Raw genomic sequence first — 14827 nt, 5'->3', positions numbered from 1 at the left:
TGTTATGAATAATACTAAGGTTCATCATCTTTGTAACAACTTTTTTCCTATCATGTTACTAAAATATATTTAAAACAAGATTTCAATGTGTGCAGAAGTTACCTGGAATGCTGAAGTAAATTATATTCACTTGGGTTCCATGGCAGAGAACCTACAATTTACATCTGGCAAAAAACACCCTACCCCAATACCAACTACCATCTGTCAATTTTCTGCCACGTAGTTTTAAGTCCTGAATTATTTCACAAGATTTATAAGTCAACTTTTCTAGGATTCCAACTTTTCTCTGAATCAGTTCCTTATCATGTGTCCATGTAATTTTTTCTGAAACGTAATACTAAATGAAAGGCCAGACTTCCAGGGTAGGGGACATTTTTAAAAAGAACATCAGTGATAAATGCTGCAACAGAAAGCTCTGAAGAGCCAGCGTTATTACACTCACCGTAAGGCCAGACCTCTACCGTTGTTGGAGATGAGCAATTCTCTGAGAGTCAAGAAAAAGCAGAGGAATACCACAAGAACTTTTAATATCTAAAACTCCTGTGGTAACAGTGTAACATGATCAAATGAGTCAAGGGAAAAAACCTCCAGTTTTACTTCAACTGTGGCCTAGTCCTCTACGTCTGTTCCACACAGTAAGAATCCTGTGTCAACTCTTTATCCACTGCTTTAGACCTCTCCAAGGACGGAATGATCAAAAACAAGTGAAGACAAACATTAACAGATAAAGAAAAAAATACTTAAAGTATCTTCATATGATTTAAATTCTGGAAGATAACCATACGTAGTAATCAATAGGTAAAACATACAACAGTTCATACACAAAAATTTCCAGTGGGAAAACAAAGGGGTGGTAACTCCCCGCTGAGATGTGGAACACAACTCCTCCTTCAGGATAACGTGGTGGTTCAAGACTGACAACCCAGTGGTTAAGTGCATCAACGTAAATTCATACATAAAATATTCATAAAACTTAATTAGTCTGAGTTTAAAGATAAAAATGAATGCCAAAGTTCTCATGTTTTCTTCTTATACTTCCAACACAGCATTAGATGTACACCACCTCAGTAGCTCAGCGCTGTAGTTCTCTAACAATAGTCTGCGGATCCCTGGGGGTCTGAGTTCCTTTCAGTGGTCTGTGAGGTAAAAACTGTTTTCATTTTAATACTAAAACATTTCTTGCCCCTTTCATTCATTTTCTCATAAGTGTACAGCAAAGTTTTCCAGAGGCTACCTGATGTGCCTAACTGTAAGAGACTGAATAAAGAAGTACATGAGAGAATCCAGGTTTATAAACCAAAGTTTAAATGAGATTTGCAAAATGTAGAACAATGTCACTTCTCATTTTCTGGGGGGAAACACTATTTTTCATTTAAAATGCTAAAAATATGTTAAAATATAATGGGTTTGTTATTTCAATAAATGCATTTCTCAGACTAAATTTCTAAAATGATAAATATCCCAAAGATTTATGACATATATATGTACGATATCAGCCACAGATACAAAAGCTCTCTGTAGTCCTGAGAACAGCTGTCCCAGAGAAACTCTTATACAATGCAGACATGTTTGAGAAAGTTTACTGCAGTGTTTGTCAGCAACAACTGAGAAGCAACTTGAATGTTCATCAACTGGGGAAGCAGATACATAAAACATGGTTTATTCAAATGACAGCATACTACCCAGCATTAGAATGAGATCTTAATATTAACATTGTTTGAGGGAAAAAAAACCCACAAATATGTACAATATACCACTTACGGATATCAAAATATAGATTATATATTACTTATGTACCACAGATTGATACTAAATTCATTTTGATTGCCTCTGTGGGAGGAAAGGACTTTAACTTGTAATATTTTATTAAATTAAAAACACTTATAATAGTAACAACTGTCCATTCTTGTTATATCGTCTCTACCCTTTTTTATATTTTAATTAAGCCCTTTTTAAAAAAAAGATTTTATTTTAGAGAGAGCCTGCACAGGTGCCTGCGCTAGTGGGGGGACGAGCACAGGGAAAGGGAGAATTTCAAGCATACTCCATGTTGAGCTTTGAGCCCAATGTGCTTGATTTCAGGACCCTGAGCCAAAATCAAGAGTCTGGTGCTTAGCTGACTGAGCCACCCAGCTGCCCCTAATTAAACGTCTTAAAATCACAGATGATGTTCCCCTCCCAAAAGTATGGGAAGATACACTCTTTTTCTGGGATTAGAGAGATTGGTTAAAGGCTAAAAATGAAATCAATGTATTAAAAAATCCAATCTATAACTTTTATTCATTCAACAAACTTACAAAATACCAAACTCTTCACATTAAGGAGTATATAAACATAGCAGAAAACAATTAAGTATTGGCTATAATTGGTCACTCATTTTTTTACAACATTTTTTTTTTACAACACTTAACAAACTGCCTCACCATAAAAGTCCTCTGTTTAATGGGTGTCTTTAATAACTTCATTCTTTTTATCTTCCTTCCTGTATCAGAAATACTGACCTCTTTTACCTGTGCTGATCTGTACTGCTCCTTTTATCCACAACTGTGTTCTAAGCAAGCCCTCTTATTTTTAAACTGTACTACTCTACACTTTCCCTCCCCCAACATGCTCCAACTTCTACTCCCATCTGAGACCAGGGCTTCAACACCACTTATTAAGCTAAGATCACATATATGCTATATAAACATACAAATGGCCTACCATTAGTTCCTACTACACTGTTAACTGTACTTCTTTCCCTTCATTCTTGAAGCAACTTTGTCCTTAAATCCCTCAGAACCAAACTTCTAAAAAAGATTACATTTATGATCTGTTTCCTTACCTCCTTTAACACCATTCCTTACTTCAGATCCCATTACTCTCAAATTTTAGTAGCTTTTTAAAGTCTTTTCTTTTTACATTTTTTTGTTAATTATTTTTATCAATATATAATGTATTATTTGCCCCAGGGGTACAGGTAGCTTTTTCCCTAAGTCTTAACGTCTGACCACTCCACTGGTATCATACAAAATATTAGCTTTAGGCAGCAATTAAGAGGAGATGTGCATTCAAATCCCAGCTCTACCATTAGCTAACAATCTGCCCCCGGGCCAATTATTATTTAACTTCTTTGAAAATCAGTTACCTCATTTGCAAGTGGATGTCTATGCAAGGTTGTGAGACTATCAGATATGTATTTATAAAATGCCTGATACACCACAGATGCTTAGTAAATATTAATTCCTTTTCTCACCCCGGCACACCATCCTCCCTCAATTTTCTCCAGGGCACATCTGAAAGTGACTCCCAGATGTCTTCCTCAGTTTCTTGGTTGCTTCCAAGTTTGAGTCCTACATGCCCAACTAACTGCTTGCCAAAAATTTCCACATGACTTTTCCACTCAATCTCAAACTCAACCTGTTCAAAAACCAAACATATTTCCTCTTCCACTAAATATGCTTTTGATGGCTGCTTGACTTGTGTTAGTAGCATCACCACTTTCCCAGCACCTAAAATGTGGGGGTAAAAGGTGCTTATAATCCTTTCAGATGGCAGGTGCATGGACTCCTCTGGCCCATATCCTACCCCTCCCCTCCTTGCCACTACAGATGTGCCAAGTTCAGATTTTACTCAATTCTACCTCCGTCCTCAAAATGCCCATCTCCCTCAAATCTCTGCCTTCTACAATATATATACACAAATCAAGCAGTTTTCTTAATTATATCACCTCACTACTTAAAATCTTCATCTTACTCAGAGCCTAAAAGTGGAACTTAAACACATTAGACAGACATGAAACTTGTCATGCCCCAAATTACTTAACCACCTTTACTTTCCAGTAGCCTTTGGAATCAAACTACTGTTCACTCCTCAGCACTGCTGCCCTTCAATCACTACTTTCTATACCTTCTGAAATCCTAAAACTGACTCCACCTTCTCTTGCCAAGTCTTTGCTGATCCCCCCATAGTCAACCTTTTTAAGGGCCCCAAAGGAAGCTATTCTATCACATGTTAAAGTTATTTGCATAAGTCTTGCATCCTCTATTCGATCAGGCTCCTAAGAGACAGAGATCCTTGGTAGCACCACAGTATTCAGGACACAGCTTTTTAGCTGAGCTCGCACTTAAAAGTTTATAAAACTAAGTTAAGACTTGGGAGATTTGAGGTTACAGGAAAATCTAACCAATAACATTTCATGAGTGGGGAGAAATAACTGAGAAGTACTGCAAATCAAACAGCACAAGAGGATGAATCTTAATTTGTCCAGAAAGTTTCTTCAGAACAAAGTTAGAACTGGCAACACTCCCCTAACATAATGTAATTTGGAGTTCATAAAAAGTAGGAATGGAAATAAAAATTTGAGCAGAAAGGTGAACAATGACAGGAAAATTCTCATTTTGTACATTTAAAAAAGGTTAAAACACCATTTTCCTTTTTTGAGAATTCACTACCACACCTTATTTTGGTTTTTCAGAGTAAAAACTCCTGCTCACACTTTTCCAGAGCATAAGATATTTTGCTTAATGTCAACTTCCACATTGTTTAACTCAGAATCAAATACTTCTGATCTTAAGAATACTCTAAAAATCCCCTTCTTCGTTCATCTTGGAAAAGAAATGTACTTATGATCGTTAAAAAACTGCTGTACCATTTGTAAAATTCTCATGCATTCAACCATTATTTGCCTCCTATGTTGAGGGGAGGAGGAAAGAACAAAACTCCCTGCCCTCATACAGCCAACATTCCAGTGAATTTTGCCTTCAGGAAACCAAGTCAACTTCCAAACCTGAATCTTTGGAGCATTCTCACAAATTCTCTAGCCATCAAACATTAGAAAATATTATCTCGTTATTTTGAAAATCATCACACTGTCCAACGCCAGTTGCTACTCCAATTAAGACATTTTATGCACTCATCGGTTGAAGACAAATCATTTCTAGGATAATCTGTAAGGCAATAAAAGATCCTCCACGCAGTGTTACCGGAGGATCCCATTTTACGGCTATTACGGCACTGCAAATCTAAAGGAAAGTTATCGCACGTTAATTCTGTTACAAGTGAAATTACAAAACCTTATTGTGAGATACAAGTTTTTAACGCCGCATCAAGACGTCTAGAGCTACAGAACTACATCTGACTTTTTCAATGCTGGGTTTATCTCTAGTGTTTGGAAAAGGAAAATAATCCAACTCAACACATGACAACAGTTTCCATTCTGTAACTGCATTTTAAATGATCAAGTCCCCTCCCCCCAAGTCATTCTGAAGAAGAGGACGTGTGGACTCTAGCTCCAAAAAGAGCACCTGGAATGACTTGAGATAAAACTATGGAGCTTTAGGGCGGCAGGCAGCTTTGTTCCCGGTTTTGGGAGGTTTTCACATGTAAATGTTCCCCTAGAAGGGAGCCGCGGATTAACTACCGCGGAAGAAGTGCGAGGGTGGGGGACTGGAGGCCAAAGCCGGCTTTCTACCGGACCGAGGCGGAGCAAGTACTCCTCTGCCATTCAACTTTTTAGGTGTCACGTTGGGGCCGCGGAGCCCATTAAGAGGATTGCGTTCATGACTGGAAATGATAAAGAGCCACCCCTCTTCATTTGGGAACCCCATTTCCTAAGTGTGTGCATCCCAGGAGAAGAGGATGGACACCCTCTCCAACTCCTCCTCCCCGACCCGGGATCAGAGTCCAGCCGCCGCCGAGACTCGGCCTGAGCAACAGGAGAGCCGAGGCCGCCGCTCCGCCAGCCCAGCGACCGGCAGATGCTCCCGCTCCCCCGCCCCCAACCCCACACGCCCGCCCGCGCTTCTTTCTTAGTCCCTTGCTGGCTCCCGGCACTGCGAAGCCAGTAACGGGGCTGGGAGCAGACAGCGAGAGAGCCTGGACCTGAAAGAGGGCGAAGTTAGAGGTACCAGCGCCGAAGCGGGCTGGGGGACGCCGGAAGGGGCGAGGGGGGCAGCCCGAGGTCGCCGCCCGGGGGTGGGCGATGGGGGAGGGGTATAGGGTCGGTTCCCGTGGCCGCCGCGACCTCTCCCGGACCACAGGCCGCTCCGCGCAGGCCCCGCCGCCCCGGAACCCGGGCAGGAAGCGTCCCCACCCCGACCAAAGCTTTAAATCTCCGGCGGCGGGAGAAACGGAGCCCCGGCTCCCGCGGCAGGCCCGGCACCCCCCAGCCCGGAGCACTCCTCACCTCCTGGTTGAAGGCGTTGACGGCGTCCATGTTCGCGCTGCGGCGGCGGCTGCTCCGGGCCCGCCGGTCACATAGACCTCGCGCCGCGGCGGAGCGGGGCCGGGGAACCGGCCGGGACTGAGGGGCGGTGGGAAGCGACGAGCGGCGGAGCTAGAGGCCGGGCAGGAAGAGGCTGCGGCCGAGGCGGCGGGGCGGGCGGCAGAGGCGGAGGGTGGCGGGCCCCCTCTCAGTCCCGTTCGGAGGATGAGGAAAAGGAGGCGGCGGTGGCGCTGGGCTCCAACATGTCCGTTTGGCGGTGGCGGCTGCGCTCTGCGTCTCGCTGACACGGCCCCCCGCGCCCTCACGCACTAGCCCACACTGGCCCGACCGGCGAGCGGGCGGGCCTCTCTCTCCCTCTCGCCAGCGGGATGGCGGCAGCGGCCCGAGTCCACGCCGCGCGGGGCACCCTGGGACGGCTCGGGCCTCCCAGCGCTTCCTGTGCCCGGCTCCCGCCCCGCCCCGCCCCGCCTCAGGCGCGCTGGCCCCGCCCCCGTCCTGCCCCCGTCCCGCGCGCCGCGCGCCCGGCTGCTGGCGCGTGACGCCGGGACGCCCGGCGCTTTCCCGCCGGCGGTGGCGGCTGGCCCGGGAGACAGCCCGGCAGTGAGGCTGGGCCCCGGCGAGGGCGCTGGGGAGCGCGGGACCCCGGAGTCGGGAGGCTGGCACGGAAAGGGCCCGCGCACACGCGCGCCCCTACCCGACGCGGCGTTCCCCGGTGCGTTTTTGTGCCATTCTGCCCAAGCAGGCCCTGCACCCGGCCCGGGCGGGAGGGCGGGCACCGACCCACTTGCTCTCCGCTGCCTGGAACAAAGGGCGCAGGGTTTAACCTCAGCCGGCTGAGCGTGCATTTGCAGGCGCCCGCGCAGCCTCTGCCTGTGCAGCTCTGTCTGCTCTAACTGCGAGAGTGAAGCCCTGAGAAGGAAGTGCAGGCAGTGGATACTCGAACCCCCGTGAAGCCCTCTGTCGCGGGATTCGCTAACCCTTGCTGCAGATTCCCCCAAACGTTTCCTTTTTGGTGGAAGCACTTTGCCCGGTTCACGTGCCTCGAGTACCAACTGTGTGCTGGCTGGCGACTCTGCTAGGTTCTGGGGATATGGAAGTAAAAGGCAATCTTTCTGCCAGCAGACCACTCAGTTCAGTGGGGAGGAAAGACAAATGAGCAGATAAGACCTAACGCATGATAAATGTTAGGGACGGAGACCCAGGGGGAACAAAGAAGAAAGATACCCATCCGACTAGACGTCCAGGAAGGCTTCTCAGAGGAAGTGGCACCCAGGGTACATCTGGAAGAAGAAGCAGCTGTTGGAGAAGAAGTTGTGGAGTGATTGAGTCTGATGAGTACTTTGCCATCACCTTCCCCTGAGGAGGACCCGTGAAGCTTAGGGGGTGGGGTGGACTGAGAGGGAGTGACTGAGACCAGGTCCCGAAGATCCTCTGTATGCTTACAATGAGTTTGGATTTTGTCCCTGAGGCAGTGGGGAGGCAGACAGGTTTTAAGGGGAGGGTGGTGTCATGCCATGTGCTCTTTCAGAACGAAGGTGTAGCAGCAAGAGTGAGGTCACAGAAAGCATGGCTCTAAGCCCCAGGGGATACCAGGGACTTAAGGCAACAGAGTGGAGAAGGAAAGACAAGGTCAGAATTTTAGGAAGTGGAATGAACTGCCTGGGACAGAATGACAGGTTGAGGAACAGGGAATTGTCACGGAGCCTGATCAAGGTTCTGGTTGGATGAGAGTTATGTGTGGTGGATTTGTAAGTCAATTTGGGGACTATGGGGAGGAAGGAATGGGTTTGAGTGAAGGTAGAATGATGGTAAACACTTGTAGATTCTTTACGGTGTGCTGGAGTCTATGCAATACACAATTCTGTGTTATTTAATCTCTGTAACAGGCTTCTGTTTGAGGTGGCTATCAGTAATGCCTTGTTTCATAGTTGAGGAAGTGAGGCCCGATTCTATTAACATGCCCAGAGCCACATGATTTCCTTCTGGGGCTGGTGGAGTTCGAGGTGCCCCTTGGGCACATAAGTGAAGATGTCTAGGAGGCAGTTGGGTAAACACCTGTGGAGTTAGGAGAGCTGGCTGAGAGTAAGCGGAGACCTGGGAGTCATTAGCGCACAGCCAGGGGTGGGAGGATCTAAAATAGGGAAAGCAGGCGGGGAACAGAGGTATGGAAGGGGGAAGAAGCTGGGAGAAGAAACTGAGAAAGAAGAGACCAGGAGACCAGGTCAGCCCTGTCTCGTGCTGAAGATAGCAGGTGGCGAGACATGGACTGGAAAGTACCTGACAGCATCTAGGATCCCAGGAGGGAACGCTGGCAGGAGTGGGTGTGGACAGAAGCCAAACTGACGTGCATCCCAGAGGGGAAGGCAAAAGGAGATATTTCACGGACACTTGGCTGTGAAGGCAGGTTGTAAGAGCATCAAGAGAAAGCTGCAGGATGAAGGAAGGGTATGCCTGTGTCTTTTATTTTTTTATTTACTTTTTAATAATTTTTTATTATGTTTGTCACCATACAGTACATCATTTGTTTCTGATGTCATGTTCCATGATACATTGTTTGCATATAACACCCAGTGCTCCATGCAATCCGTGGGCTCTTTAATACCCATCACCGGGCTCACCCATCCCCCCACCTGCTCCCCCTCTGAAACCATCAGTTGGTTTCCCAGAGTCCATAGTCTCCTATGGTTTGTCTCCCCCTCTGATTTCCCCCACTTCATTTTCCCCTTCCTTCTCCTAATGTCCTCCATGCTATTCCTTATGTTCTACAAATAAGTGAAACCATATGATAATTGTCTGTCTCTGTTTGACTTATTTCACTTAGCATAATCCCCTCCAGTTCCGTTCACATTGATGCAAATGGTGGGTATCCATCCTTTCTGATGGCTGAGTAATATTCCATTGCACATCTTCTTTATCCATTTGGCTGCTGAAGGGCATCTTGCCTCCTTTCATAGTTTGACTATTGTGGCCATTGCTGCTATGAACATTGGGGTACAGATGGCCCTTCTTTTCACTACATCTGTATCTTTGGGGCAAATACCAATACTGCAATTGCTGGGTTATAGCGTAGCTCTATTTTTAATTTTTTGAGGAACCTCCACACTGTTTTCCAAAGTGGCTGTACCACCTTGCATTCCCACTGACAGTGTAAGAGGGTTCCCCTTTCTCCACAGCCTCTCCAACACTTGTTTCTTGCCTTGTCGATTTTTGCCTGTGTCTTTTAAAATGAGAGAAATGTAGTCTTAATTATTCGCTGCAGGAACAAACAAAATTGATCCCAAATATTCTTTTTTGACAGAGATCACAAGTAGGCAGAGAGGCAGGCAGAGGGAGAGAGGGAAGCAGACTCCCCACTGAGCAGAGAGCTCGATCCCAGCAGCCTGAGGTCATGACCTGAACTGGAGGCAGAGGCTTAATCCACTAAGCCACCCAGGCACCCCGATCCCAAATATTCTTTTCAGGCCCACCCATCATCTACTTCATATTACTACCTGTTTCTCTCTCATCTGAGCTACTGTTACCATTTCTTTAAACCCATTTTGCTTCCATAAGAGTTGTCATCTGTAGGACTACCAACATTGCATTAGAAAATGAAGTTCTTGGGGCACCTGGTGGCTCAGTTGGTTAAGCGTCTGCCTTCGGCTCAGGTCATGATCCCAGCCAGGGTCCTGGTGTGGAGCTCCCTGCTCAGCGGGAAACCAGCTTCTCCCTTTCCCTCTGCAGCTTCCTCTGCTTGTGCCCTCTCTGTCTCTCTATGTGTATGTGTGTGTCAAATAAATAAATAAAATCTTTTAAAAAGTTGTTTTGGGATCCAATGCATTGTGGCGATTGGGCCCTAGAATGACTGTTGGATTGAGGGCCTCAGGGAGAACATTTTCTGTGTACCATCCTACTGAGATTTGAATGCATAAGGGGGAGGATTTGGTTTCTATGATTCTCGTGCTTGAGGTAAAGAATTTTAGATTTAGGGGCGCCTGGGTGGCTCAGTGGTTAAAGCCTCTGTCTTCGGCTCAGGTCTTGGCCCCAGGGTCCTGGGATCATGCCCCGCATTGGGCTCCCTGCTCAGTGGAGAGCCGGCTTCTCCCTCTGCCTGCTGCTCCCCCTGCTTGAGCTTTCTCTGTCTCTCTCTCTTTCTAATGAATAAATAAAATCTTAAAAAAAAAAAAAAGAATTCAAGAGAAAATAAGTTCTTTCTAATGCTCTATTCCATATACTATCTGGAGCGAGTATAAACTAATTATATTGTAAGAGACTTTTCTTGGTCTGCTTCTCTTCTCTGGCTAGCCTCCTCCCCTTCCTGAGATTTCATCTGATACTTATGGAATCCCTCTCCCTCCCCACATAGGGACTGGATATCTCTCAGTTTATGGCTGCATTTCCTATTGGAAAATTCCACATGGATGTCCCCCTCTGTCCCTAAGGTACCCACCTGATTCCTTTTCATGTCAACCTCTTTCTCCATGCCTGTAGGCTGCTGATGCCAAATTAGTGGAACAGATTATGAGGAAAACAGGAACTAGAAGGAGGAAGAGCTTAGTAGCGGTTGGGACAATGGGATTTTAGGGAATCTTCATTTCCTTCTTAATTTTTCAGCATTTTTTAGACTCCCAGCAAAAGGCATGTATTACTTTTGTAATCAGAAGGAGTGAGCTCCTTTAAAAAGGAACTACAGAAGAGTGTGCAGCAAACCTATAATGTTTGGACTGACAATCTTAGCTATGATAGTAAGCATAGGCACATAAGAGTAATCTATTAATCAGGGTTTTCCAGAGAAACAGAACTATTAGACTAAACACACACACACACACACACACACACACACAGAATATATATATATATATATATATTCTAATGTGTCTAATTTTAATATAATTTAGGATTATATATAAATATATAATTTTTATCTTTAATAATATATAACACACAATTATGTATACTTATATAATCATAATATATAATTTATAATAATATATTATAATTCTCATTTTCTATGTGCTCTCTATATATTGGGATATATATATATATATATATATATTTAAAATATTTATATATTCTAATCTCTGTCTCTGTCTCTCTCTATATATATACCCTTTGTGTGTGTGTGTGTGTGTGTGTGTGTGTGTGTAGAATCTGCCATCTGCAAGCTGGAGAATCCAGAAAGCTTGCAGCCCCAGACCAAGGCCTGAAAACCAGGGAAGCCAGTGGTATAAATTCCAATCCAGGGGCAGGAGAAAATGAGCTGAGATGTCCAAGCTCCAGCACTAAGGCAGGAGAAAAGGAGCTAATTCCTCCTTTTTGCACCTTCTGTTCTAGTCAGGCCATCAGCAGATCTGGATGACGCCCGCCCGTATTGGAGAGGACAGTCCACTCTACCAATTCCATCAGTCCAAACGCTGATCTCCTCCAGGAACACCTTCACAGGCACACCCAGAAGTAACATTTAACATGGGCATTCTGTGGCCCAGGCAAGTTGACACATAAAATCAACCATCACAAGTAACTGATAGAGGAAGACTTTTTTTTTTTTTTTTTTTTGCTATTTCCTGACTTAAGATTGTTATGTAAGATATCTTTTCCAAAATTGAAAGTTATGAAAATCAAGTCTTGGCTGAAATGAACCACCCCAGTCTGACATTTGCCCGTTCATTTCATTCGTTCATTCACGAAATAAATATGACTGCTTCTGTGATGGGCACTGTGCTAGGTATTTAGGAGACCATGGTAAACAAAAGCAGAAGTTCCTTTCTCCCGGAACTACTCCCCCAGAGTCTAACACCTGGCCCTGAGGTTGAGCATTTTTTCATATGCATATTGGTCATTTGTTCACGATCATGTCTTGTGAAAATAAAGACAGTTTATTTATATTTCCCAACCACTGTCTATGTCTTTTATGTGTTTTTCTTGCCTGCACTCACTAGTCCTCCAGCAAAATGTTGAATAAAAGTAGTGAGAGTATCTTGTGTCTGATCTCAGAGGCAAACATTATTTCCCCATTACCTAGGTCATTGTCTATAGGTTTTCTGTAGATGCCCTATCACAGGTGGAGGAAGTTCCCTTCTATTAGTTTCTTGAGAGGTTGTTTTGTTTTGTTTTATTTTATTATTTTTTTTATTTTAAAAGATTTATTTGTTTTAGAGAGAGAGAGAGCACACAAGCAGTGGGAAGGGCAGAGGGAGAGAGAAAGAATACTTGAGCAGGGGTGCCTGAGTGGCTCAGTGGGTTAGGCCTCTGCCTTCTGCTCAGATCATGATCTCGGGGTCCTGGGATTGAGCCCCACAGTGAGCTCTCTGCTCAGTGGGGAGCCTGCTTCCCCCACCCTTTCTGACTGCCTCTCTGCCTACTTGTGATCTCTCTCTGTCAAATAAATAAATAAAATCTTAAAAAAAAAGGGGCGCCTGGGTCGCTCAGTGGGTTGGGCCACTGCCTTCGGCTCAGGTCATGATCCCAGGTCCTGGGTTCGAGCCCCACATCGGGCTTTCTGCTCAGCGGGGAGCCTGCTTCCTCCTCTCTCTCTGTCTGCCTCTCTGCCTACTTGTGATTTCTCTCTGTCAAATAAATAAATAAAATCTTTAAAAAAAAAAAAAAAAGGATCCTTGAGCAGACTCCCTGCTGAGTGTGGAGTCTGCCCCAGGGTTCATCCCAGGACCCTGAGATCATGCCCTGAGCTGAATTCAGTTTGTAGAGATTCTGTCAAGAATATTTCCTTCTATGTTTATGAGTGATACTGGTCTGTAGTTTCCTTTCTTGTACTGGTTCTGATGTCTGAGCAGCCCGTCTTCATCAAATGAGTTGAGAGCAGTTTCCTTCTTTCTCAATTTTCTGAGTTTGTGTAGAATCTGTATTATGTCTTCATTAAGATTTTGTTAGAATTCACCAGTGAACCCATCTGGGCCTAATGCTTTCTTTATGAGAAGGTTTTATATTCATAACTTAATTTTTTAAATTGATACCGGGCTCTTCAAAGGTTTCTACTTGTTGGGTCAGTTTTGATAATGAGTATCTTTTGAGAAATCTGTCTGCTTAAAGGTTGACAACTTATTGCCATACCGTTTTTTATACTAGTTTCTTATTGCCCTTTTATTTTTTAATTTTTAAAAAATTTTAGGGGCACCTGGGTGGCTCAGTGGGTTAAAGCCTCTGCCTTCGGCTCAGGTCATGATCCCAGGGTCCTGGGATCGAGCCCCACATCGGGCTCTCTGCTCAGCGGGGAGCCTGCTTCCTCCTCTCTCTCTCTCTGCCTGCCTCTCTGCCTACTTGTGATCTCTGTCTGTCAAATGAATAAATAAAAATCTTAAAAAAAATTTTTTTTAAAAGATTTTATTTATTTATTTGACAGAGAGGGAGAGAACAAGCAGGGAAAGGGACAGAGGGAGAAGCAGGCTGATGGAGGGCTTGATCCCAGGGCTCTAGGATCATGACCTGAGCCAAAGGCAGACACTTAACCGACTGAGCCACCCAGGCAACCCTCTTATTGCTCTTTTTTTTTTTTTTTTAAGATTTTATTTATTTATTTGACAGACAGAGATCACAAGTAGGCAGAGAGGCAGGCAGAGAGAGAAGAGGAAGCAGGCTCCCTGCTGAGCAGAGAGCCCGATGCGGGGCTCGATCCCAAGACCCTAGGATCATGACCTGAGCCAAAGGCAGAGGCTTAACCCTCTGAGCCACCCAGACGCCCCTCTTATTGCTCTTTTAATGTCTGTAGTGATGTCTCCTTTTTCATTCCTGATGTTGGTAATTTGTATGTTCTTTTAAAAATTTTCTTATTCAGTGTAGTTAGAAGTTTGTTTTGTTGATCTTTTCAAAGAAACAGCTTTTGATTTTATTTTTATTTATTTATTTTTAAGATTTTATTTAGTTATTTGACATACAGAGAGAGATCACAAGTAGGCAGAGAGACAGGCAGAGAGAGAGGGAGAAGCAGGCTCCCTGCTGAGCAGAGAGCCCTATGCGGGACTTGATCCCAGGACCCTGAGAGCATGACCTGAACCCAAGGCAGAGGCTTAACCCACTGAGCCACCCAGGCCCCCCCAACTTTTGATTTTATTTTTTTTTAATTTTTTAAAGATTTTATTTATTTATTTGACAGAGAGAGATCACAAGTAGGCAGAGAGGCAGGCAGAGAAAGAGGAGGAAGCAGGCTCCCAGCTGAGCAGAGGGCCTGATGTGGGGCTCGATCCCAGGACCCCGGATCATGACCTGAGCCGAAGGCAGAGGCTTTAACCCACTGAGCCACCCAGGTGCCCCCAACGTTTGATTTTATTGATTAATCCTACTACTTGTGTGCTTTCTGATTTATTAATTTTCACTATTACCTTATTTATTTTCTTCCTTCTGCTTGCTTTGTATTTAATTTACTTTTCTAGTTTCTTAAGTTTGGAGGTCTAGATCACCGATTTGAGGCATTTTTTTCTTTTGTAATTTAAGCATTTAAAACCTTAAATTTCCCTCTCAAAACTTAATATGTTGTGCTTTTTATTTCCATTTACTTCAAAATATCTTGCAATTTCCTTTATGATTTCTTCTTTTATCCCACATTTATTTAGAAATGTATTGTTTAAAAAATAACTTTAAGTCTAAAAAGTATTTTAAATATCTTTAAAAAGTCTTTCTGTTATTGATTTA

General features: G+C 44.3%; 1 protein-coding gene and 1 long non-coding RNA gene across 7 annotated transcripts in view; one reads left to right on the top strand and one right to left on the bottom strand.

Moving 5' to 3' along the window:
* SCAF4 (SR-related CTD associated factor 4) overlaps positions 1-6583 on the bottom strand; it is a 70700-nt gene extending 64117 nt beyond the window's left edge. For 2 of the 3 annotated variants that reach the window (XM_047721099.1, XM_047721116.1), the window contains exon 1: positions 6167-6582. In XM_047721099.1, the coding sequence (XP_047577055.1) occupies positions 6167-6196 (30 nt within the window). In that variant the 5' untranslated portion in view covers positions 6197-6582. Of the gene's footprint in view, positions 1-6166 lie in introns of all 3 variants that reach the window. The other variant, XM_047721108.1, reaches the window with a different exon arrangement.
* Positions 6584-6756: 173 nt separating this feature from the next.
* Positions 6757-14827, top strand: part of LOC125095134 (uncharacterized) — a 29123-nt gene continuing 21052 nt past the window's right edge. For all 4 annotated transcript variants that reach the window (XR_007125800.1, XR_007125799.1, XR_007125798.1 and 1 more), the window contains exon 1: positions 6757-8650. This is a non-coding gene — a long non-coding RNA (uncharacterized LOC125095134). The remainder of the gene's footprint in view (positions 8651-14827) is intronic.

The sequence above is a fragment of the Lutra lutra genome, chromosome 1 (assembly GCF_902655055.1).
Source record: "Lutra lutra chromosome 1, mLutLut1.2, whole genome shotgun sequence".
Classification (NCBI taxonomy): Eukaryota; Metazoa; Chordata; class Mammalia; order Carnivora; family Mustelidae; genus Lutra; species Lutra lutra.
This window is presented reverse-complemented; position numbering and strand designations above follow the sequence as displayed.